This window comes from Salvelinus alpinus, chromosome 25 (genome assembly GCF_045679555.1).
Source record: "Salvelinus alpinus chromosome 25, SLU_Salpinus.1, whole genome shotgun sequence".
NCBI lineage: Eukaryota > Metazoa > Chordata > Actinopteri > Salmoniformes > Salmonidae > Salvelinus > Salvelinus alpinus.
The window spans coordinates 30,836,699-30,862,760 of NC_092110.1; the positions used below are offsets into that span (position 1 = coordinate 30,836,699).

The window sequence follows — 26,062 nt, forward strand, 5'->3', positions numbered from 1 at the left end:
CATGGCCAACAGAAAAAGTATGTTTTAACACTTTGCTTCTTCCCTTATAGAGAGCTTACTGTTAAGTTAGGCTTGAAAGGGTGATTGGTTCTTACCCTCCATCATGCCTGTGACTCCAAGCCTGCCCTTGCCCTCTCCCTAGCCATAGACTTAACAGGCACTCAGCTACCGTGTCTCTCTCTCTCCCAGACCAGGACCACATAAGCACACACACACAACTCAATGATAACACATTAACAATAAAACAGTTGATTGTGGTCTAATTTAGTGAATAACTTTCTAAACTTTTTGGAAAGCAGTAACTTCTCTATCACTGATAAAGTTTGATTGTCTCATTAGTCAACAAGTCCGCCAGGGGGCGGTCAAAGTCAATCAAATATACTGTTACAAACTAAGCGTTTATCAAGGGTGCATTCAAGATCATATGTTTCTGGGACGTTGCTGCAACAGCAATTTCCAAAACTACGAATCCCAGAGAACCTCACCGCGCTTGCTATGTCAATATGGCCACTGTCAGACAGACAAAGGCACATCAATCTCGCCACGAAATGAAATTAGCAGACTAGAGGAGGACGGCTGTCATTGTGAAAACCGTCTGGTGCCTGTTCCCGTGTCGGGGATATAGAAGAGGACTTGTCGCGAGGACCAACTAAACACCGGTTTATTAAATGCTGTGGTGGACGGGGGCCCTAGATTCTAAGATCAAGGTAAGACTTGCAAGACTGGTAGCTAGTGAGTTAGCTAGCATAACTAGCATTTCTGCAGGCTCGCCCGCAGTCATTGGCACTGGTCCCAATGCTAGTCAGCAAGCTAACTTTAATAGCTAGCTAGCTAAGGGTTGCTGGTCAGTGGTAGAGGGGCGAGAGGCTTTACTCCGCCCAACATCTGTCCACGAAAATAAGCCCACGAAGTAAAGAATTTGTCTATGGAGGTCAATGAGAGTGTCGAATTTGGTCAACAAAACATTTAATGGTCATTTGCTACGTGAGGCTTATTTAATATAATATACATTTCACAGTAGTTAGGTTGTTACGAATGCACTGATATTAGTGGCCTCACGTGGCATTTCGGTAATTTGGGGTAAAAAATGACTTTATATTGGAGTTGTGCCTGTTGTCATAGAGACAGATAGACTCATCATGGATATAACCCGTTTTAGCATGGACATTGCTATTGAGAGCTTTCACCATATTAAAAGTAGTCAACTGGGTGGGGATTCCTATGAGTTAGGAGCAATCAGTCAATGAAGAAGAAAATTGACTACTTTAAAAAGGAGATGATATAATGTCACAGATACATAGATGAGGCCTCTATCTATCTGTGTCCTGTTCACATGCACTATATGTCCTCTCATTGGCTAGAATGGTGGTGCATATTCATTAAGTAAACCATTTACTGTTTTTAAGAAGCAAACGGAGCAAAACAAGAGTTTATATTGGACAAATTCAGGTAAGTCCCTCCCCGTTTTGTTCCGTTTGCTTCTGTTTAATAAACGTTTTGTAACAGAATTTGCTTAAAGAATACGCCCCTGGTCTTGCCTAATATCCATTGTTAGATTGGTCTTTGTCAGTGGTCACTTTATAGCTAATGCCAGGTCAGCTTTTATGAAGTCGTTGGAAAAGTCTGTTTGCTCTATAGAGGTTGTAAAGATTACTAGCTAGCTAACTAGCGAGATGTCATAGCTACAACAAAGATTTGAATAACTAAACCAAGATAGACCACAGCCTGCCATTTCCAATAAGACCAAATGAGTCATAGTGGGCAAAACCAAGCACGAGCTAGCGAGATCCTATTTATGTGTTCTAGCATGTATCCGCATATTTTCGTTAGGGAACGCCTACTCTGTGATGTTCGCGTGTGAAATAACAACATTTGCCTTTGCAGTCCTTCTAAACAATGTGATTTAAAAAAAAAAAACTTTGTAAAGGGTAAAGTCTACAAAACTTGGTCCAACAGATTCGAGTTTGGGGAACAGAACTGTATTGAGATAAAATGTTTCATCGATGAGAACATTTGCAGAATTTCTGCCTAAATCCATCTCGTTCCATATCCCAGTGGGCTTCCTGTCACTACCATATTTAGTAGTGAGTGGAAACGCCAAGCGGTTGCTTCACATTTACACATCCGGTGAAATATCTGTGTCATTGTTCCATCGGTGGCTACAACATTAGTTTATATATTTGTCAAGCTAACTAACTAGCTAGTAATTAACGGTTCCCTGTAGCTATTTGTCATTGAACAACCATACTGCCATACTCAACTAATTAGATCACTAGCTAGCAACATGAATTTTGACCACAAGCCATGCCATACTCAACTGGTTAGATAGTTCATGTCAAACAGAGCTATTTGCAAAGGTTGGCTAAGTAAGCTAGAGCTGGACTGTGATTGAACACCCCTCCTGTCCCCAAACACTTAGCAAACAGATGTCAACTCTTACCCCTGGGGTGTTAGCTTGCTGTTTATCTACAGGTTATGCATATTGTTTTTGCATTGCATAACTGTTCGGACTGTGTTTGAGTTATTAGATTGTGTGATTGAGTGGATCGTCCGCGCCATATGATGCATGGGCGTTCGTTTCCCTGTTGATTCACCGTGATTGTCATTTGAGTCACCATGTTGAAAGCCCCCACTTCATTTTAATCTAGACACGCATTTGATACCAAACTGACACCCCTTCGAAATAAAACATTCTATTTTTTACATTATGCACTCTCATCACATACTTTGAGGCATTTGACTATAGCTTTTGGAAGTAAGCAACCATAACAGGGGAAATAGGTTGGTTTAACCACAAGCTAAAGATTAACTTGTCAACCAAATGTTTGCTTGTCATTGATTAAAGGAATTACTTGTCAGTAAACTTTTCCAACTCTGGTTTGAGTCTCCCTAGTTAAACATGCACATGTTTCCTCTAGTCCAAATTTGTATATCATTACTCGGGTTACCCATTGCATTTCCCTGTGTAGGCTCTGTGTTGCAAGACTAGATTAGCAGTCAGTGTTCGCAATACAAAACCACAGCACAGACAGACACCAAATTCACCAGCGGTGTAGGCCTTTTCATTACGCCGATTCTGTTTTGCAACAGAAACGGTTTACTCCAAACGGAAAACGTTTTGCACCGAAAACAAGAGTTTCTATTGGACAAATTCAGGTAGGTCTCTCCCCGTTTCGTTCTGTTTGCTTCCATTGGTTCCTAAACTGTAAACGGTTTCCGTTGAAAGATGGTGTATAATAAATACACCCCAGTATCCACCTTTCACCAGGTACCTGGTAACCCATAAGGTTTCTAGGCACAGGGAGTGAGGGTAAGTTTCCCATTTGCTGTGAAGCTAGTGGCTACCTTCCACATCTGGCTAAATACATCTTCCTGGCACCTACTCTTTTCCAGGGGTCCTAACGATTCAACTAAACAGTTTACAAGCTTGGAATGGTTTATTAGGCATGGAAAAATGTGTAGCTGCAGGCTAAGCCCTTTTAGCTTGTGTACCAGTCTGTTCGTGCCATCATGCCACTCCTTTCAACTCCTTGTCATGCCAAACAGTTGGAATGATGGCACAAACAGATCTGGGACCAGGCTACGATCTTTTGCTCCCGAGGACTATAATTTCCTTGGCATTGCAGTTTCCAGCACAAACATGGTACAATGGATGCAAAGAGGTCAGTGGAATGCAGACCGCGGGGGATAGAAGGACGCCGGATTGGCGCACGTTCAACCAATCTGATCTAACAATCAGTCATGATTGATGTATTGTAACAGACCGACAATGTGGCTACTAAAGTCCCATTTTGATATATTTGGCTGTTTTCACTGCATATCATTTAGAAGTTGTTACTTTTCAGGTTTAGAGGAAGTGACTGCTAAATGCTAACTCCCATTAATATGAACTGGTAGCATAGCTAGCATACAGACATCTGTGGTGGTAGTCCAAGTCGTTTTTTAACTGCAATGCAGTTGATTGGTGACAATGACATGAACATGTGTTGGGGTTGACATCCATACAAGCAGTATAGTCAAATGGTTTACCTCAACATGGTGTGAAATACACATAGCAACAATAGCCTACATGTAGGGTAATTTTGCTGGGGGGCAACGAGGAGATGCTGGATCTTTCCCCCACGCGTTTCCATGGCATTATTATTGTTTGGGTTGAGTTCCATTGACCTCTTTACCGCATCTATGGTTTCACATTTGGAATATGCTAATAGTTGCATCAGCTTGTGTAGTATAAGTCACTCAGTCAGACTCAAACATGCTCAGTACATGTGTAAGACTTTGTTTTTTTCTGCTGAGTGTGTTCTGACACACACAAACTTTTTAAAAGCCATGAGGCTCTCAGGGCATATATTTCTCTCTCTCTTCACACCACCCTTCATCCCTCTCTCCCTCCGGTCTTTCTGCTGAGTAGAGATCTATAAAGATAATTGACCAGTGCTAGTCAACTCAGCGGTATTACACCTCTGTCCTCCCCAGAGCCTCTGCACCAGAGGAAGACAGGAAGGTCAGGGAGTTAAAGATTTGTGGAGAAACTTGTTTTACTGAACCAAGGAGCAGCAGCTTGACTCCAGCCCAGGGTTTATAAATTGCAGACTGACTAACTATAATTGTTTCTCATGGTTTCTTCTTTTTGGTCCTGCCCACACCTAGCTGGCACACCTGATTCAACTAGTCAAGCCCTTGATGATTAGCCCAGTTCATCTATTAGTTGTGTCAGGTGAGTTTGCACTGGGCTAGAGCAGAATATGTAGGGTAGGTTTTGGTACGTTGTATAAGGCTGTACATAACATATAGGCAGGTCTCATTAGCACAGATAGAACAATGAGCCAGATGTTTCACCGGATGTATAAATCTAAAGAATCCGGTTTGCATTTCCACTCACTACCAAATATGGTGATGAGAGGAAGCCCAGTGGCTGGCAGTGGGAGAGTATGGAGCAAGATGGATTTTGGATGACATTCTGCAAATTTTGTCATCTATGACGTATTTGATCTCAATGCAGTTTTATTTTCCCAAAACTAGAATCTATTACAAACAAAGTGGACTAAGTTTTGTAGACTTTACACTTTGCGAAAGCTTCTAAAAATGGCATTGTCTAGAAGGCGTGCAAGGGTGAATTGAGTTATTTGCACACCCGCACTTCAGAGTAGGAAATCCCTAACGGAAATATGGGAATACATGCTAGAACGCGGCAAATAGGATCTCGCTAGCTCGTGCTTGGCTCTGCCCACCTTGCTTGTTCTGCCTACTATAATTCATTTGCTCCCATTGGAAACGACAGGCTGTGGTCTGTCTTGGGTTAGGTATCTTTGTCACTATTGTGTAATATGGATTAAGACTAAGTCTAGTCCATCTCCACCAGCCTTCATTCAGTAGGTCTAGACACTAGCCTGTGTGTGTGCGCACGTATGTCCATGCATGTTTCTGTGCACCTGCGTCTGTGGTTGTGTCCTCTACTGTTTTTGACCCTGTCTGTTTCTGTCTGCCTGTTTGAACTGTACTGCGCTTTTTAATGCAGTGTGTGGGTGTGTGTCCTGGCTGTGTATGTATGTTTTGCACACTACTGTATGTACTTGTCTGTCTGTGATATCCTATACACTGTCCTATGACTCATCCCCACTCTCTTTTAAAGGGAAAATGTGGAGGTTGGCCGCTTGGGACAGAGATTTTTCTTGGCGTTTTTCCCAAGTCACACTCTCTCTTAACCCCCTCCCTTTCACCTCTCAATCTTTCTTCACTCACTCTCTTATGCATGTGTTCTCTGTCAGCTCTTTTTCTCTCACACATACGGTTCGCTCTCTCTTTCTATTTCCATCTCTCTCACCCTCCTCCCCCCGTTCACACTATCTAAGTCTGTCTCACACTATCTAAGTCTGTCTGTCTCTCTGTCTCTCTGTCTGTCTGTCTGTCTGTCTGTGTTGGTAGAATAATCCATTTAATGTCTGTGCTGTAGCTCCTGAACCAGTCTTCACTAAGCATGCTGCTGATGAGGAGATAAAGTGTGTAAGCTGTATGATGTTTGTTCGTGAGTGCATACGTTTCTCAGCGTAGTCTTTTGTAAGAGCTGCCATGGTCTCCCGCATAATAATAGGTTATGTTAACATGTCTTGTGTCTATGCAGCAGTTTTCTGGATGTATACCAGGCAGGGCCTAAGGGTACGGTAGTAGTTTTCTGGATGTATACCAGGCAGGGCCTAAGGAGCTGGTAGTAGTTTTCTGGATGTATACCAGACAGGGCCTAAGGAGCTGGTAGTAGTTTTCTGGATGTATACCAGACAGGGCCTAAGGGGATGGTAGTAGTTTTCTGGATGTATACCAGACAGGGCCTAAGGGGATGGTAGTAGTTTTCTGGATGTATACCAGACAGGGCCTAAGGAGCTGGTAGTAGTTTTCTGGATGTATACCAGACAGGGCCTAAGGGGATGGTAGTAGTTTTCTGGATGTATACCAGGCAGGGCCTAAGGGGATGGTAGTAGTTTTCTGGATGTATACCAGGCAGGGCCTAAGGGGATGGTAGTAGTTTTCTGGATGTATACCAGACAGGGCCTAAGGGGATGGTAGTAGTTTTCTGGATGTATACCAGACAGGGCCTAAGGAGCTGGTAGTAGTTTTCTGGATGTATACCAGACAGGGCCTAAGGGGATGGTAGTAGTTTTCTGGATGTATACCAGGCAGGGCCTAAGGGGATGGTAGTAGTTTTCTGGACAGGGCCTAAGGGGATGGTAGTAGTTTTCTGGATGTATACCAGACAGGGCCTAAGGAGCTGGTAGTAGTTTTCTGGATGTATACCAGACAGGGCCTAAGGGGATGGTAGTAGTTTTCTGGATGTATACCAGGCAGGGCCTAAGGGGATGGTAGTAGTTTTCTGGATGTATACCAGGCAGGGCCTAAGGAGCTGGTAGTAGTTTTCTGGACAGGGCCTAAGGAGCTGGTAGTAGTTTTCTGGTTAGGGCTATATACAATCAGCAACAGCCCCCATCTCTCCAACCATCCATCAATCCCTGACTGTATCATCCACAGTCTTGTACTTCTCTCCTCCTTTCTCCATTCATCCTATCTAAACTCTCTTTTCTCTCACTCCATCTAAACCCTTCTCCTCTCTCCCTCTCCAGGATGTCTCGGTATACCGACGAGCCTCGTTTCACCATTGAGCAGATTGACCTGCTCCAGCGGCTGAGGAGGACTGGGATGACCAAGCCAGAGCTCCTCCACGCCCTCGACATCCTGGACAGACTGGATCACCAGCACGGACACAAGTTCGGACACCGTCCCCAGCCCGCCTATCAGGGACCGACGCCCAATTACAACACTAATACAACATCTTCTTCGGCGTCCTCATCAACATCCACGACCGCCACACAGACTGGTTACCTGGGGAATGGGAGTGGAAGTGGCGGGAGTGGCCTGTCGCCGTCACCTAGCAACAACTATGATATGTCACCGCCCCCTCCGGCGGTTGTATCCGCCCCGGTTGCTATGGCAGTGGTGGCGCAGAACGGGCGTGGGGTTGGTGGCGATGAGCTGGTTGCCATGACGAACGGGAAGTTGTCTCCACCACGGTTTCCTGACAGTGTAGGCGCGGTGAGTGGCGGCGTGACGGGGAGCGGCTACGGGTTTGAGGCCAGCGAGGAGGAACTAGACGTGGACGACAAAGTGGAGCAACTCCTGAGGTGAGGAGGAGGAGCCTGGGTTTTTTCTGAACACATCAATAGGCACAACATGAGAACCAAACAAACTACATGTTACACTACCTCAACGTGTTACACTACCTCAACGTGTTACACTACCTCAACGTGTTACACTACCTCAACATGTTACACTACCTCAACATGTTACACTACCTCAACGTGTTACACTACCTCAACGTGTTACACTACTTCAACGTGTTACACTACCTCAACATGTTACACTACCTCAACGTGTTACACTACCTCAACATGTTACACTACCTCAACATGTTACACTACCTAAACATGTTACACTACCTCAACGTGTCTTAATAAGAATCCTCATTTTTGTTTCGGGTTTTTAAGGTTTTCTAGTAAACTAGACCCTGAGCACAGAGTTTAGTAATGCATTAGGTGACACCTGTCTCTAAACATAGGCACCACACTTTAGTCACACGCGCACACACACACACGCCCTGTCCGTCAACCTTTTCGCTGCTCTTTTGTATTGTGTGTTGTTCGCAGTGATACAGTCACTATTGATTTAGATGGAGTGATGAAAATGAAAGGGAAGGAGAAAAAAATGTCAATGAATTTCTGGCAGCTCAGCGCTGCCTCTGATTCTCTCACATTTTCCATGAAGAGGAATCAATATAAATGTAAATGAGAAGGCAGTGTATCGGCAGACAGAAGAAAGACTGTGTGTGTGGTTCCAGTGTTTTCACAGACACGTCACATCTATGGGAATTGCTCTCCTCCCTCGCTCTCCCCCCCTCGCTCTCGCTCTCCCCCCCTCGCTCTCCCCCCTCGCTCTCCCCCCCTCGCTCTACCCCCCTCGCTCTCCCCCCCTCGCTCTCGCTCTCCCCCCCTCGCTCTCGCTCTCCCCCCCTCGCTCTCGCTCTCGCCCCCTCGCTCTCGCTCTCGCCCCCTCGCTCTCGCTCTCGACCCTCGCTCTCGACCCCTCGCTCTCGACCTCTCGCTCTCGCTCTCGCCCCCTCGCTCTCGCTCTCGCCCCCTCGCTCTCGCTCTCCCCCCCTCGCTCTCCCCCCCTCGCTCTCCCCCCCTCGCTCTCCCGCTCTCGCTCTCCACCTCTCGCTCTCCCCCCTCGCTCTCGCTCTCCACCTCTCGCTCTCGCTCTCCCCCCCTCGCCCTCGCTCTCCCCCTCTCGCCCTCGCTCTCCCCCTCTCGCCCTCGCTCTCCCCCTCGCTCTCGCTCTCCCCCCCTCACCCTCGCTCTCCCCCTCTCGCTCTCCCCCCTCGCTCTCCCCCCTCGCTCTCCCCCCCTCCCCCTCGCTCTCCCCCCCTCGCTCTCGCTCTCCCCCCCTCGCTCTCGCTCTCCCCCCCTCGCTCTCGCTCTCCCCCCTCGCCCCTTCGCTCTCGCCCCCTCGCTCTCCCCCTCTCGCCCTCGCTCTCCCCCCCTCACCCTCGCTCTCCCCCCTCGCTCTCCCCCCCTCGCTCTCCCCCCCTCGCTCTCCCCCCTCCCCCTCGCTCTCCCCCCCTCGCTCTCCCCCCCTCGCTCTCCCCCCTCGCCCCTTCGCTCTCGCCCCCTCGCTCTCACTCTCGCCCCCTCGCTCTCACTCTCGCCCCTTCGCTCGCCCCCTCGCTCCCCCCTCTCGCCCCCTCGCCCCCTCGCTCTCGCCCCCTCGCGCTCGCTCTCGCTCTCTCGCCCCCTCGCTCTCGCCCCCTCGCTCTCGCCCCCTCGCTCTCGCTACCCTCGCTCTCGCTCTCCCCCCCTCGCTCTCGCTCTCACTCTCGCCCCTTCACTCTCGCCCCCTCGCTCTCGCCCCCTCGCTCTCGCGCTCTCGCTCTCCCCCTCTCGCTCTCCCCCCCTCGCCCTCGCTCTCCCCCTCTCGCTCTCGCCCTCGCTCTCCCCCTCTCGCCCTCCCCCCCTCGCTCTCCCCCCCTCGCCCTCGCCCTCGCTCTCCCCCTCTCGCTCTCCCCCCCTCGCCCTCGCTCTCCCCCTCTCGCTCTCCCCCCCTCGCCCTCGCTCTCCCCCTCTCGCTCTCCCCCCCTCGCTCTCGCTCTCTCGCCCTCGCTCTCCCCCCCTCGCCCTCGCTCTCCCCCCTCGCTCTCCCCCCTCGCTCTCCCCCCCTCGCTCTCCCCCCCTCGCTTTCCCCCCCTCGCTCTCGCTCTCCCCCGCTCGCTCTCGCTCTCCCCCCCTCGCTCTCACTCTCGCCCCTTCGCTCTCGCCCCCTCGCTCTCGCCCCCTCGCTCTCGCCCCCTCGCTCTCGCCCCCTCGCTCTCGCTCTCGCTCTCGCCCCCTCGCTCTCGCCCCCTCGCTCTCGCCCCCTCGCTCTCGCCCCCTCGCTCTCTCGCTCTCGACCTCTCGCTCTCGACCTCTCGCTCTCGCTCTCGACCTCTCGCTCTCGACCTCTCGCTCTCGCCCCCTCGCTCTCGCTCTCCCGCTCTCCCGCTCTCGCTCTCCCCCCCTCGCTCTCGCTCTCCCCCCCTCGCCCTCGCTCTCGCCCCCTCGCTCTCGCCCTCTCGCTCTCGCTCTCGCCCCCTCGCTCTCGCCCCCTCGCTCTCGCCCCCTCGCTCTCGCCCCCTCGCTCTCGCTCTCCCCCCCTCGCCCTCGCTCTCCCCCTCTCGCTCTCCCCCCCTCGCCCTCGCTCTCCCCCTCTCGCTCTCCCCCCCTCGCCCTCGCTCTCCCCCTCTCGCTCTCCCCCCCTCGCTCTCGCTCTCTCCCCCTCGCCCTCGCTCTCCCCCCCTCGCCCTCGCTCTCCCCCTCTCGCTCTCACTCTCCCCCTCTCGCTCTCACTCTCCCCCCCCTTGCTCTCGCTCTCCCCCCCCTTGCTCTCGCTCTCCCCCCCCTTGCTCTCGCTCTCCCCCCCTTGCTCTCGCTCTCCCCCCCTCGCTCTCGCTCTCGCTCTCCCCCCCTCGCTCTCCCCGCCTCGCTCTCGCCTCTCGCTCTCGCCCTCTCGCTCTCGCCCCCCCCCCCCCTCTCGCTCTCGCCCCCCCCCCCCTCTCGCTCTCGCCCCCCCTCTCGCTCTCGCCCCCCCCTCGCTCTCTCCGCTCGCTCGCTCTCCCCTCGCGCGCTCTCCCCCTCCCCCCTCACGCTCTGTCTTCCCCCCTCTCGCCCTCTCTTCCCCCCTCTCGCCCTCTCTTCCCCCCCTCGCTCTCACTCTCCCCCCCTCGCCCTCGCTCTCCCCCTCTCGCTCTCCCGCCCTCGCTCTCCCCCTCTCGCTCTCACTCTCCCCCCCCCCTTGCTCTCACTCTCCCCCCCCCTTGCTCTCACTCTCCCCCCCTTGCTCTCACTCTCCCCCCCCTTGCTCTCACTCTCCCCCCCCTTGCTCTCGCTCTCCCCCCTCTCACTCTCCCCCCCTCGCTCTCCCCGCCTCGCTCCCCCCCTCTCGCTCTCGCCCCCCCCCTCACGCTCCCCCCCCCCCCTCACGCTTTCTCCCCCCCCTCACGCCCCCCCCCCCCCCCTCACGCTCTGTCTTCCCCCCTCTCGCCCTCTCTTCCCCCCTCTCGCCCTCTCTTCCCCCCCCTCGCTCTCACTCTCCCCCCCCTCTCGCTCTCGCCCCCCCCTCTCGCTCTCGCCCCCCCCCCCCTCCTCCGCTCGCGCGCTCTCTCTCCCCCCCTCACGCTCTGTCTTTTGTCGCATTCACTCTGACAATCACCCATAACCATGTTTAGTTATAGTGCTTTTCTTCTAAAGTTTTGTTTCTGGATGGGGTTTGAGCTTCTGAATCTGATGGGTTTATGCTGCCAGTAGATGCCAACGTTTCAAATAGACCTAGCTTGTGTATCACTAGCAATCACCAGCTAACAGGGAAGAAATCTGAGGGCGAGCACGGAGCGTGACTGGGCCAAGCTAGAACAGATTGTGAAGTTGCTGGAGCCTTTCGCAAATCCAAACTGACATCCAGTCGCTGTCTGATTTGGTTCTGTGCCTTCTCAACCTTGAGGCACACTTGCAGTCAACTACAAAACTACACTTGCAGTCAACTGCAAAACAGTTGGCACAGGTCCTCCTGAAGTCATTGTGTGAGCACTTCACATGCATACTGACTCCTCTGGTAGCCAACTTCTATCCAACCCCTGGAGCAGCTTGCCTGATGGACCCAAGTGTGTCCCTGGCACTTCGCTCAACAGAGATGAAGTCACTAATGAGGCAAGCAGAGTATTTTGTACTTCAGAAAATTAGAGGGTACAGCCGTGGAGCGGCAGGACCCCAGGAAGATGCCAACACGATGAATCTAGCAAGTATCTCAACCACAGTGCTTCAGAAGTATAGCTTCCTCTCATTGAAGATTGTGTCTGAGTCACTGTCCAGCTGGAGGGTCAGACTGGCAGAGCATTAAGTGTCGAAATACCTGGAAAAGGTTTGGGGTGGGGGGCATGTTTAGACTCACCTCTCTAGTTCTGGCAGGCAAGGATGGCTGGTTATTGAAAGCTGTGCCCTGTTGCACTGGATCTGGTATCTGCCTCTGCATCCCAAGTGTTCGTGGAGAGAATATTCTCTGTCTGTGGACAACTGCCATCAGGCTTGAGAAACCGAACGACCACCTCTTTGGAATGCAATCTTCTAGTAGGTGAACCAGAATATTGTTTGGTTGAACAGAAACACACACAAGCTGTCTGGCTGTGAACTGATAGATTTGTAAAGAAGTGTTGTATTGCGTATGTTTTTGCTGCTGGTCCAGGTGTTTTTATTAATCCTGTTGGAAGGGGTTAGTTAGTGATACATGTTATGTTTCTGTAATATTAAACATGTCAAATGTGACATGACTTCATTAGTTGATTTTTCTTTCCGTCAGGTAAAGATACATGATCATTCTTACATCTACTAAAGTAAAAAAACAACAACATTGGATTGGTGTTAACAAGGGCAAGAGATTCCTTCCACCATATTTCTTGCACCAGTCTAACCTTTAAATCCAAGTCACGTTAGGATTGATTTATAATATAAACCTAACCAAACCTATGTCCTGGCCATGGAGTTGTGTGGAGTCCTCTATTGGCCAAAAGCCGATGTTAGCAATGGCTGTGCCATTGACGACTTACACCATTTTTATTTAGTCAACTCGGGGCTTCGAGCTTCATTGGCTGATCCCTCCTGATGACCGGGTTGGAGTCGTGACAGCCGGGTCATCAGGAGGGATCAGCCAATGAATTTTACTTGTGAACAAGAAAATTAGACTTTCAGATGGAGAAGGCCTCAATGGCGCTGCCCATGCTCTCACAAACACCATCATGACACAGATACAGAGATGTTATGTCTATGGTCCTGGCCCATCACTCTATGTATTAGTGCCCCCCAGTGGCAAGAAGTGACATCACAAAAAACACACCATATGCCTACAACACCTCGCCTCCCAGGCTGCTGTCTGTCCCTAACACTAACACTGAAACTAACACTGAAACTAACACTGAAACTGACACTAACACTGACACTGACACTGACACTAAATCATATAAACAGGAAATAGAAATGTGTTTATGGGACTGAAACTATACTGAAAAAAATTCAAAGATTTTACAGAGTTACAGGTCATATACTGTAATGAAATCAGTCAATTTAAATTAATTCATTAGGTCCTAATCTATGGATGTCACATGACTGGGAATAGAGATATGAATCTGTTGGTCACAGATACCTTAAAAATAAAAAGGTAGGGGCGTGTATCAGAAAACCAGTCAGTATCTGGGGTGAACATAATTTGCCTCATGCAGCGTGACACATTTCCTTCGCATAGAGTTGATCAGGCTGTTGATTGTGGCCTGTGGACTGTTGTCCCACTCCTCTTCAATGGCTGTGCGAAGTTGCAGGATATTGGCGGGAACTGGAACACTGTCATACACGTAGATCCAGAACATCCCAAACAGGGCCTAAAATTAACTTTTTGGTCCACCAGCTACTGTGGCAGGTAGATTGAAAAATCTACCAGCCACTCAAATATTTTTGCTGCTAACCATTCTTTTTTCTGTTAAAATTACACTAACAAAACACACAAAAATTGATTAGCATGCTTTGTAATGTTTCTAAAAAAAGAAATATATTACTTGTAAGAAGTAATGTGGTATATTGTTTAATATTGTTTTTGTGACCTTAGTCTTTTAAACAAAATATCACAGATGAGACTAAAATATTCACCTGCCCCTTTAAGGGTGGGATGTTACCGTGGTAACGCGACTCCTGTCATGTTTGTGCACGTGCGTCCGCCATCCTGTTCAATTGTATTTTGTCCCCCCACACCAAATGTGATCAGGACATGCTGGTTGAAATATCAAAACAATCTCTGAACCAATTATATTCATTTGGGGACAGGTCGAATAGCATTAAACGTTTATGGCAATTTAGCTAGCTTGCAGTTGCTATCTAATTTATCCTATTTAGCTAGCTAGCTTGCTGTTGCTAGCTAATTTGTCCTGGTATATACACATTGAGTTGTTATTTAACCTGAAATGCACAAGGTCCTCTACTCTGACAATTAATCCACACAAACGGTCAACTGAATCGTTTCTAGTCATCTCTACTCCTTCCAGGCTTTCTCTTCTTTGGACTTTATATGGCGATTGGCAACTTTCATAATAAGGTGTATTACCATAATCGACCTCTTCATCTTTCAATCACCCATGTGGGTATAACCAATGAGGAGCTGGCATGTGGGTATATGCTTCTAAAAGCCAATGAGGAGATGGGGAGAGGCAGGACTTGCAGCGTGTTCTGTGCCACAATAGAATCAACTTCTATTTTAGCGCCTGGCAACGCAGACGTTTGTTGGCGCGCGCAATGATTGAATAACATGTATGTGCAAATGTATTTTGCAGCGCACGCGACTGGTGTGGTCAGCATGTTAGTCTGACTAGTAGAGGCGTTATCTTCTCTTCCCTAGCAGTTGAAATTCAATCATCGAAAACAACCTAGCTTGTGAACAAAACTGTAAATAGCCAAGAAACCCAAGTATATTAGACCAACTTTTATGCCTGTGCGCAGCTCTTCACGTGCACACAGCCCCCAGGCAGGTAGTGTTGCAGTGCGAGTTGGGATAGGCTATATAGGATTCGTAGTTCTTTGACTTTGTGGGAATATTTTACCAGCTATGAAACAAAATGGCAGAATTACTTAGAAAACAGCTACTGCAGCATTTATTTTACTATAAATATGATAATACTTGACCATTTTTTTATTCCTAAATGCGAGTGAAATTCTTGCGTGGCTAGTGAAATAGACATCTTACCGCCAATCCCAAAATCTAGCCGCAGGTGGTGGGTGTTAGGCCCTGATCCCACACATGCTGAATGGATGAAATGTCTGGTGAGTATGCAGGCCATGGAAGATCGTGGGGCTGTGCATTATCATGCTGAAACATGAGGTGATGGCGGTGGATGAAAGGCACGACAATGGGCCTCAGGATCTCGTCACAGTATCTCGTTGCATTCAAATTGCCATTGATTTAAAATGCAATTGTGTTCGTTGTCCGTAGCTTATGCCTGCCCATACCATAACACTACCGCCACCATGGGGCACTCTGTTTACAACGTTGACATTAGCAAACCGCTCGCCCACTCGACACCATACATGCTGTCAGGGGCCATCGAAGGTGAGCATTTGCCTACTGAAGTCGGTTACGACCCCAAACTGCTGTCAGGTCAAGGCCCTGGTGAGGACGACGAGCACACAGATTAGCTTCCCTGAGACGCTTTCTGACACTTTGTGCAGAAATTATTTGGTTGTGCAAACCCACAGTTTCATCAGCTGTTCAGGTGGCTGGTCTCAGACGATCCCACATGTGAAGAAGCCGGATGTGGAGGTGCTGGGCTAGCGTGGTTGTGAGACCGGTTGGACATACTGCCAAATTCTCACAAATTTGAGGCGGCTTATGGTAGAGAAATTAACATTACATTCTCTGGCAACAGCTGTGGTGAACATTCCTGCAGTCAGCATGCCAATTGCACGCTCCCTCAACTTGAGACATCGGTGGCATTGTGTTGTGTGACACAACTGCACATTTTACATTCCCCAGCACAAGGTGCACCTGTGTAATGGTCATGCTGTTTAATCAGCTTCTTGATATGCCACACCTGTCAGGTGGATGAATTATGTTGGCAAAGGAGAAATGCTCACTCACAGGGATGTAAACAAATTAGTGCACAAAATTTGAGAGACGCTTTTTGTGTGTATGGAAAATTACAGGATATTTTATTTCAGGTCATGAAACATTCAACCAACACTTTACATGTTACGTTTATATTTTTGTTCAGTATAAATAAAAAGAGTAAATCTGAAAAGTCTTAACTGACAAACTAATAATAATAAATAATTATATATACAGTACCAGTCAAAAGTTTACTACTCATTCAAGGGTTTTTCTTTATTTTTACTATTTTCTACATTTTAGAATAATAGTGAAGACATCAGCTATGGAATGGCACATATGACATCATGGTGTAACCAAAAAACAAAAATATATATTAGATTCTTCAAAGTAGCCTTTGTTCAAAGCTGTCAATCTTGGCATTCGCTCAACCAGCTTCATGAGGAATGCTTTTCCAACAGTCTTGAAGGAGTATATTAAAACAAAATGACAACGAATAACCTTGGCATACACACATTTTCTCTGCACTTACCCCTCTTCTCCTTGCTTTCTCTCAGCCCCTCATATTTCCTGTTTTTGATTCAGTCTTTCCTTCCTATCCAACTCAATTGTACTTTCCGGTCTCCCGCTCTTCATGGCTTATCTTCATTTTCTCATTTCCTCTCCATCTTTCCACAGTCACCTCTCTCTCTTTTCCTTACACCATCCTCTCTCTAGCTTCCAAGTAAAGAGAACAATGTTCTCTTTTCTATTTTTTCTCGCTCTCTTTCTCTCTCGCTCTCTTTCTCTCGCGCTCTCGCTCTCTTTCACTCTCGCTTTCTCTCGCTCGCTTGCTCTCTCACTCTTTATCTCTCTCCCTCCAGAAGGGACAGTGCCATAATCAAGGAGGAGATCAAGGCATTCCTGGGGAACAGGCGCATCTCTCAGGCTGTGGTGGCTCAGGTCACAGGTCAGTATGCTTCCTAGTGGCTAATACAGCACACTACACTATGTTGGAGTGGAACTGTGCTCACTTTGGTGTACACTTAAAACAGAGTCATCATCATGATTTCTAGGAGTGTTAGTGTGGCTTGAATGACACATAGCAAGTACTTCATCCACTGTATATGCATTGGCTAGTTAATAAATCTTGCTTTCTGTGCTCTTTCTCCCTTTCCCTCTCCCATATTTTTCTCTCTCTGTCTCTTTCTGTCCCCCCTCCCCGCCTCCCTCCAGGTATCAGTCAGAGTCGTATCTCCCACTGGCTGCTGCAGCAGGGCTCGGACCTTAGCGAACAGAAGAAGAGGGCCTTCTACCGCTGGTACCAGCTGGAGAAGACCACCCCTGGTAATGCCCACCACCACCACCCGCATGCCCAGTCCCACCACCACTTCCACGTCCTCCACCCGTTGGCAGACCCCCTCCTCAGCCCCCCCACCTCCAGCCTCCTCCCGTCTGTCCAGTCCCTCTTCAGTTGTTCCACCCGTTCCATCCACTATTAGACACTCTCTCTGATTCTGCACAAACTAGAGAGGGCAGAAGGGGTTATATGATGACAACTGATGGGTGAGTCCATTGACTATTTCTTGACATTCTAGGGCTGGAAAGTAATGATGGCCCTTCCAAATCCTCGCTATGTATCCCTAGTAAATAGTAAAAACTGTTACTTTTGCCCAATGTAATGCACTTTTCTAGGGGACACTAATGCCAAATCTGTCTTTGTTTGTAGTCACTACATGTGACTACACTACCCATATGCCCTCTTGCGCCCCCTCTGTTTCAATGGACATAGTTTCTCCTCAGACATGCCCCATGCAGTATTAAAGTCCTTCCCCAAACTGTTCCAGTCAGTATTTGTCCCGCCCCAAATCCTTTTACAGCACCTTTCCAACTCCCCTACAACCTGTTTCTGCCCCCACAACCCCATTGTGTGTCTGACTCCATCCTGTGTCCAAATGTGTCACTTCCCATTTCCTGTGTCCCACCCTCTGGGTGCAGCAGCCAATAAGCTATCACAGCCACAAATATTCAAATGCTCATTAGTGGCAGGTGTTTGAGTAGCAGTATTTGTAGTTGTATAGCTATGATGTTGCTACTACAATTGAGTAGAAATGTAAAGTGTTTTAAGCGCTGTATAAACCTCATTGAATACGTTATTATGATGACTATAGCTAGACCTTAAAGAGTACTGGTGTCTGACTGTATATGACCATGGTGAAAAACAGATTTTTAATAAAAAGCAAACTTGTGAAATCACACCGGCCTCTGTGTCTGTGTTGAGGGGAGGGTGTAGTGGCGCGCCCTGGTGGACTGTGTATGTCACAGGACCTATAGACAATTAGTGTAAGTGTGTACAGTGCTACATACAGCAGAACTATTTACATCCGGGCTTCCAGCCCTGCTGTACTGCAGGGTTTTCTTCTTTCTCCCTAGTCATTAATTGATTGCTTGATCCATGCCACTGATTGGCCCAATAGTCCACTTAAAGGTCTTTATTGGTCCCTGATTAGAGGGGAAGAAACAGCAGTGGTGTGGAACTCGAGGCCCCGATTTTAAAACCTGCTGATCTGTGTTGACTGTATCGATCTAGATGGATAACATATTATTGTAGTTTATTATTTTAGTTACAATTTAAAAAAAAAACATGCATAGATTTGCAGTCAGGAAGTAATACATGTAGGTTCTAGTCAAGCACAAGCAAGAACATCCATAGATCGTCACATCAGTTACATATTTATATGTAAACAATCACATTCCCAACCCACCTTTCCCTGGCTGTGTGTGTGTCACAGCCATCCAGCAGCTTTCCTTGTTCATTAGGTTAATGCTCTATGGTGCTATGGCAGAAACACCAACACTCACTACATACTGTAAACAAATCCATATTTCTGTCCAGACACACACACACTACATTTGATGAGGCTTCAGAGGGGGTTCACTGTGAATTACTGTCCACAGGTTCTTCTTTTATAGTCGCCACACAGCCAATATAATACTCTAAAGTTATTGTTCTTCTATACAATAGGGTGCTGAATCATCATAAATGTACTCATCAACAATGAAAATCACAGCATTTTCCAAATAGATTTCAAACATTCTGAACGTTTCACCTCACTAAATACACCCATGGCTAGTTACATCATGGTTGTATTTCCATGGTTACATCATGGTTGTGTCTCCAGGTGCAACTCTGATGATGCGACCCGCCCCCATGGCTCTGGAGGACGTGTTGGAGTTGCGGCAGACTCCGCCCCCTATAAGCTCCACCCCCGGGAGCTTCCGTCTGCGCAGAGGCAGTCGCTTTACCTGGAGGAAAGAATGTCTGTCTGTGATGGAGAGGTGAGGAGGAGAGAGGGAGTGGTGATGAGGAGGAGGGAAAGGTTGAAAGGGAGGCAGATGGGACGTGTTGTTGTGCTAGATAAGGGGTGTTCGTGGGGAAAAGAGCTTCCGTTACATTTGGAACAAAGTGAATATTGCCTAGTAAATAGTATTGTGGTTATTTGTGTTTTCTCTTCCAGTTACTTCAATGAGAACCAGTACCCCGATGAAGCTAAAAGAGAGGAGATCGCTAACGCCTGCAACGCTGTCATCCAGAAGCCAGGTGAGAACCAGCAGGAGGAAAGTCTAGAGAAAGGACAGTGGCTTCAGAAAGTATTCAAACTCCTTTACTTTTTCCCCCAATATTTTTTTACAAAGTAGGATTAAAATGGATTTAATTGTAATTTTGTGTCAACTATCTACACAAAATACCAAATTAATGACCATGACCATGAGTACGCACATTACCAAGTGGTGGAAAAAGGAAACGGTTTGTCAAGCGCAGAATGGGGAAAATATATGTTGAAATTGTGAGAGTAATAATTAAATCATTTTCGATTTCATTGTGAATTCATGTAACATATTTTGACAGGATATATGCTGTATAATTTGACCACATCAGTGCATTCGTTACCATTTATAATCCATATAAAATAGGTCTACAGTAATGTGTTAAATTCAAGGCATGTGTGAAATTATTAAATACGGAGATCTTGCTCTGTTTTAAGATTTGGCACAAGCTGCATTTGGCAGAGACAAAAGCGAACATGTCGGGCCTCCCGGGTGGCGCAGTGGTCTAGAGCACTGCATCGCAGTGCTATGCTGCGCCACCAGAGTCTGGGTTCGCGCCCAGGCTCTGTCGCAGCCGGCCGCGACCGGGAGGTCCGTGGGGCGACGCACAATTGGCTTAGCGTCGTCCGGGTTAGGGAGGGTTTGGCCGGTAGGGATATCCTTGTCTCATCGCGCTCCAGCGACTCCTGTGGCGGGCCGGGCGCAGTGCGCGCTAACTGAGGGGGGCGGGTGCACGGTGTTTCCTCCGACACATTGGTGCGGCTGGCTTCCGGGTTGGAGGCGCGCTGTGTTAAGAAGCAGTGCGGCTTGGTTGGGTTGTGCTTCGGAGGACGCATGACTTTCGACCTTCGTCTCTCCCGAGCCCGTACGGGAGTTGTAGCGATGAGACAAGATAGTAATTACTAGCGATTGGATACCACGAAAATTGGGGAGAAAAGGGGATAAAATTTATTTAAAAAAAAAAAAAAAAATAAAAAAATAAAAAAGCGAACATGTCAGCGGCAGCTTGCAGAACGGAATCTCACAGCCCTCGATGAGCCAATGTTTGAGTCATCAGCAAAACGAACTGTACCATACAATTTCCATACACCATCACACAACAGATTGAAGTCAAGAGGGGTTTCTTTGCCATCAATGGTCTTCCCGAATACGAACAGAGCAATAGACGGCACCCACATCGCCATAAAAGCGCCATCCAAAAACGAGTTCAACTATGTGAACAGACTTCCACTCTTAATGTGCAGGAGATGGGTTATGTGATTCACCAAAACCGCTGCTGAATGGTGGTGGCCAGTTGGAACGCACGACTCGTTCATTCTGCAGAACAAAAGTGTTGGCCTACAGGAGGGAGCTGTTGAGGATGGATGGCTTATTGGTTAGTGTTGCCTACTCATCTGAAGTATACTGAACAAAAATATAAACAAGCTGAAATTACAGATCCCATTTTTCCATACGCACAAAAATGTGGGACGCAAATTTGTTTACATCCCTGTGAGTGAGCATTTCTCCTTTGCCGACATAATTCATCCACCTGACAGGTGTGGCATATTAAACAGCATGATCATTACACAGGTGCACCTTGTACTGGGGACAATAAAAGGTCACTAAAATGTGCAGTTTTGTCACACAACACAATGCCACAGATGTTTTGAGGGAGTGTGCAATTGGCATGCTGACTGCAGATAATTGCAAGTTAATTTCTCTACCATAAGCTTTGCCCACCCATGGCTGCCCAGTCATGTGACATCCATAGGTTAGGGCCTAACACATTTATTTCTATTGACTTACTTTCTTATGAACTGTAACTCAGTAAAATCGTTGCAATTTGTGTTTATATTTTTGTTCAGTATATGTGACTTGTTAAGCACATTTTTACTCCTGAACTTATTTAGGCTTGCCATTACGAAAGGGTTGACTCTCAAAATACTTACTGACTTTAGACATTTCAGCTTTACATTTTTTATTCATTTGTAAACATTTCTAAAAACATAAATCCACTTTGACATTGAGGTATTGTGTGTAGACACAAAATTCAGGCTGTAACATAACAAAGTGTATAAAGTCAAGGGGTGTGAATACTTTCTGAAGGCACTGTATATTGAGTAAGTACACTTGTAACACTGAGAATGTGTGTGTGTGTGTGTGTTTGTGAGTGCAGGGAAGAAGCTGTCTGATCTGGAGAAGGTCACGTCTCTGAAGGTCTACAACTGGTTCGCCAACCGCCGCAAAGAGATCAAGAGACGTGCCAACATAGGTAGCGTTTACGACCCCCTCGGTGTGTGTGTGTGTGTGAGAGAGTCTGTATGTGTGTGTGTGTGAGAGAGTCTGTATGTGTGTGTGTGTGAGAGAGTCTGTATGTGTGTGTGTGTGTGAGAGAGTCTGTATGTGTGTGTGTGTGTGAGAGAGTCTGTATGTGTGTGTGTGTGTGAGAGAGTCTGTATGTGTGTGTGTGTGTGTGAGAGAGTCTGTATGTGTGTGTGTGTGTGTGAGAGAGTCTGTATGTGTGTGTGTGTGTGTGAGAGAGTCTGTATGTGTGTGTGTGTGTGAGAGAGTCTGTATGTGTGTGTGTGTGTGAGAGAGTCTGTATGTGTGTGTGTGTGAGAGAGTCTGTATGTGTGTGTGTGTGTGAGAGAGTCTGTGTGTGTGTGTGTGAGAGAGTCTGTGTGTGTGTGTGTGTGTGTGAGAGAGTCTGTGTGTGTGTGTGTGCGTGTGAGAGAGAGTCTGTGTGCGTGTGAGAGAGAGTCTGTGTGCGTGTGAGAGAGAGTCTGTGTGCGTGTGAGAGAGAGTCTGTGTGCGTGTGAGAGAGAGTCTGTGTGCGTGAGAGAGAGTCTGTGTGCGTGTGAGAGAGAGTCTGTGAGAGAGAGTCTGTGTGCGTGTGAGAGAGAGTCTGTGTGCGTGTGAGAGAGAGTCTGTGTGCGTGTGAGAGAGTCTGTGTGCGTGTGAGAGAGAGTCTGCGTGCGAGAGAGAGTCTGTGTGTCTGTGTGCGAGAGAGAGTCTGTGTGTCTGTGTGCGAGAGAGAGTCTGTGTGTCTGTGTGTGTGGTAGAGAGTCTGTATGTCAGTGTGTGTGTGAGAGTCTGTGTGTGTGGTAGAGAGTCTGTCTGTCAGTGTGTGGTAGAGAGTCTGTGTGTCAGTGTGTGTCTGTGTGTGTGTGGTAGAGAGTCTGTGTGTCAGTGTGTGTGTGGTAGAGAGTCTGTGTGTGTGGTAGACATCAGATATGTTATGATCAGGTCTGTTTTTTTCCGAAGAAGCAGCAATCCTTGAGAGCCATGGGATCGAAGTCCAGAGCCCTGGAGGACACTCCAACAGCGATGAAATCGACGGGAATGACTTCTCTGACCAGGTAACCACCCGTAAGAAAGTGGAGTGGTCCAGAACCCATGCACTTTGTTGTATCTGACAGGTGGTCTATGATACACATGATGGATCACCCCTGAGAAAGTGAAATGTTCTCTCCCAGTTTGTGTTGTATGTTGTAGCCAAGGGGCGTGGTTTAACACCTTGCCTCTTTGTTTACCTACAGGGCTGTGAGGTTCCTCTGTTTGAGAAGAGAGCTGTGACTAGACCTTTCAGTCTCAGCCTCTTTGTTTACCTACAGGGCTGTGAGGTTCCTCTGTTTGAGAAGAGAGCTGTGACTAGACCTTTCAGTCTCAGCCTCTTTGTTTACCTACAGGGCTGTGAGGTTCCTCTGTTTGAGAAGAGAGCTGTGACTAGACCTTTCAGTCTCAGCCTCTTTGTTTACCTACAGGGCTGTGAGGTTCCTCTGTTTGAGAAGAGAGCTGTGACTAGACCTTTCAGTCTCAGCCTCTTTGTTTACCTACAGGGCTGTGAGGTTCCTCTGTTTGAGAAGAGAGCTGTGACTAGACCTTTCAGTCTCAGCCTCTTTGTTTACCTACAGGGCTGTGAGGTTCCTCTGTTTGAGAAGAGAGCTGTGACCAGACCTTTCAGTCTCAGTCGACGAGACCTGTCCTCTCCCACACAGGTACTGTATCCTGTTATCCTGTTGTATCCTGTATCCTGTTACTCCTATTGTATTTTGGTTTACATATTCATACTGTACTCCATGTTTGGTACAGAACTTTTTCTCTATACCAAATCTGTTAGACGGATAGCTAATCAGCAAGTGGGGGGGAAAACAAATTCTTATCATTTGTTTGCATGCGTTTGACCATGCGAGCCAGTTGTCTTCCGTAACCGAACAAGGGTGCGTCTCCAGGAGATTCTCCATCTGAAAAAGCAGGACAGTGGAAATCAACCCGTTAGACTTTGCTTTAGCTATCCATGTCAGTGTAGATCAGGGGTCTCAAACCCAGATGTGGTCTGTGAACTGATTTGTGGTTTTGCGTAGTAAATGCGCTGCTCAGTTGTCTGTCTCAGGGTTGAAGACCACAGATGTGTAAACATGACCCATGACTCCTCCCCCTCTTGCAGGTGCCCACCCTGCTGCCAAGCTGGCTGGCGGCTTGGCCCGGCTCGGGCAGGGGGGGCTTGGCCGCCCAGAGGGCCAGCTCTCTGATTTGCCGCTCCTTGCTCTCGGGAGCGGGTCTCGCTCAGGGGGCAGTGACGGAAGGTTCCAGACTGACAGGTGTGTCCTGGTCTGCCCCCTCCCCCCCCTCCCTCCAGGACGACTCCTCCACCAATCACAGCAATGCCCTGGAGCACCAGGACCCCATCACTCTCGCAGTGGAGATGGCGGCCGTCAATCATAGCATCCTCGCCCTGGCCACGCAGGCGGGGGGAGGATTGGCCCTGGGCGGGACAGGCAGGGACATCAAGACCGAGGTGGTGGAGCCCAACTAGAGGAAGGGGGGGGCTGTGGATGAGCGGGAGGGATGAGAGGGAGGGAAAGATGTGTGTATACATGACAGTATGAAAGAGGGAGGGAAAGGAGTGTGTACATCACAGTAAGAAAGAGGGAGTGTATACTACCGTTGAAAAGTTTGGGGTCACTTAGAAATGTCCTTGTTTTTGAAAGAAAAGCAAAAAATGTTTGTCCATTAAAATAACATCAAATTGATCAGAAATACAGTGTAGACATTGTTAATGTTGTAAATGACTGTTGTAGCTGGAAACGGCAGATTTTTTTAATGAAATATCTACATAGATGTACAGAGGCCCATTATCAGCAACCATCACTCCTGTGTTCCAATGGCGCGTTGTTAGCTAATCCAAGTTTATAATTTTAAAAGGCTAATTGATCATCAGAAAACCCTTTTGCAATTATGTTAGCACAGCTGAAAACTGTTGTCCTGATTTAAAGAAGCAATAAAGCTGGCCTTCTTTAGGCTAGTTGAGTATTTGGAGCATCAGCATTTGTGGGTTCGATTACAGGTCCTCAACTGGCAGCTTCATTAAATAGTACCCGCAAAACACCAGTCTCAACAGTGAAGAGGCAACTCCGGGATGCTGGCCTTCTAGGTAGAGTTCCTCTGTCCAGTGTATGTGTCGTTTTGCCCATCTTAATCTTTTATTTTTATTGGCCAGTCTGAGATATGGCTTTTCCTTTGCAACTCTGCCTAGAAGGCCAGCATCCTGGAGTCGCCTCTTCACTGTTGACGTTGAGACTGGTGTTTTGTGGGTACTATTTAATGAAGCTGCCAGTTGAGGACTTGTGAGGCGTCTGTTTCTCAAACTAGACACTCTAATGTACTTGTCCTCTTGCTCAGTTGTGCACCGGGGCCTCCCACTCTTTCTATTCTGGTTAGAGAAAGTTTGCGCTGTTCTCTGAAGGGAGAAGTACACAGCGTTGTACAAAATCTTCAGTTTCTTGGCAATTTCTTGAATGGAATAGCCTTCATTTCTCAGAACAAGAATAGACTGATGGGTTTCAGAAGAAAGTGCTTTGTTTTTGGCCATTTTGAGCCTGTAATTAAACCCACAAATGCTGATGCTCCAGATACTCAACTAGTCTAAAGAAGGACAGTTTTATTGCTTCTTTAAATCAGGACAACAGTTTTCAGCTGTGCTAACATAATTGCAAAAGGGTTTTCTAATGATCAATTAGCCTTTTAAAATTATAAACTTGGATTAGCTAACACAAGTGATGGTTGCTGATAATGGGCCTCTGTGTAGATGTTTCCAGCTACAACAGTCATTTACAACATTAACAATGTCTACACTGTATTTCTAATAAATTGTTACTTTAATGGACAAAAAAGGACATTTCTAAACCCAAACGTTTGAATGGTAGTGTATGTGTGTATACGTGACTGTGAGAAAGAGAGTGTACATGGGGATGAGGTTATAGTTGAGTATGAAAACATTGTTTGTCATGGTGCAAGTAGAGCTTATTGGAGTGTCAAACTAATTTTTTCCTACAAATTTTTTCCTACCTCCACCCCACCCCCTCCCTAATACCTCTACCCCACCCCCTCCCTAATACCTCTACCACCCTAGTAAACCCTTTTAGACTGTTCTAGAGGTGTTGGGAGGCCTGGTTCTACCTCCACCCCTATCCCCTAATAGCTATACCTCGTTACCCCCTAGTACCCCCTTTAGACTGTTCTGGAGGCATTGCGTTGGCAAGTCTGGTCCTGAAGGTGTGGGTGTATGTATGGTATATGCTCTTGTCTGTGTGGGTCTAAAGATTTAGAATAGTTTATTATGTAACCCTGCACACCTCCCTCTAAGCTTAGAGGGAGGTGTGCAGGGACCCCTGCCTTGGCACCTTCTCCCCAAGGTGCTCTGCACACTTTGATTCTCTTACTCTCTCATCGCTCTCACTCCCTATGCCCGTCATCACTCTACCCCTCTGTCTTTGTCTCCCAC

General features: G+C 47.8%; 1 protein-coding gene across 8 annotated transcripts; it reads left to right on the forward strand.

Moving 5' to 3' along the window:
• The first annotated feature begins 462 nt into the window (after positions 1-462).
• Positions 463-24,515, forward strand: LOC139553802 (homeobox-containing protein 1-like). 8 transcript variants are annotated; one of them, XM_071366482.1, is made up of 10 exons: positions 463-707; positions 7,113-7,670; positions 16,572-16,657; positions 16,924-17,034; positions 18,870-19,026; positions 19,206-19,288; positions 21,455-21,550; positions 22,543-22,637; positions 22,818-23,276; positions 23,726-24,513. In XM_071366482.1, exons 2-10 carry the CDS (start codon positions 7,114-7,116, stop codon positions 24,092-24,094), a joined length of 2,013 nt encoding a protein of 670 aa, XP_071222583.1. In that variant the 5' UTR covers positions 463-707; position 7,113; the 3' UTR covers positions 24,095-24,513. The 8 variants fall into 8 exon arrangements, with proteins under 8 accessions (XP_071222583.1, XP_071222585.1, XP_071222586.1 ...); XM_071366484.1 differs by having other exon boundaries at positions 22,546-22,637; XM_071366485.1 differs by having other exon boundaries at positions 22,549-22,637.
• Positions 24,516-26,062: the final 1,547 nt, after the last annotated feature.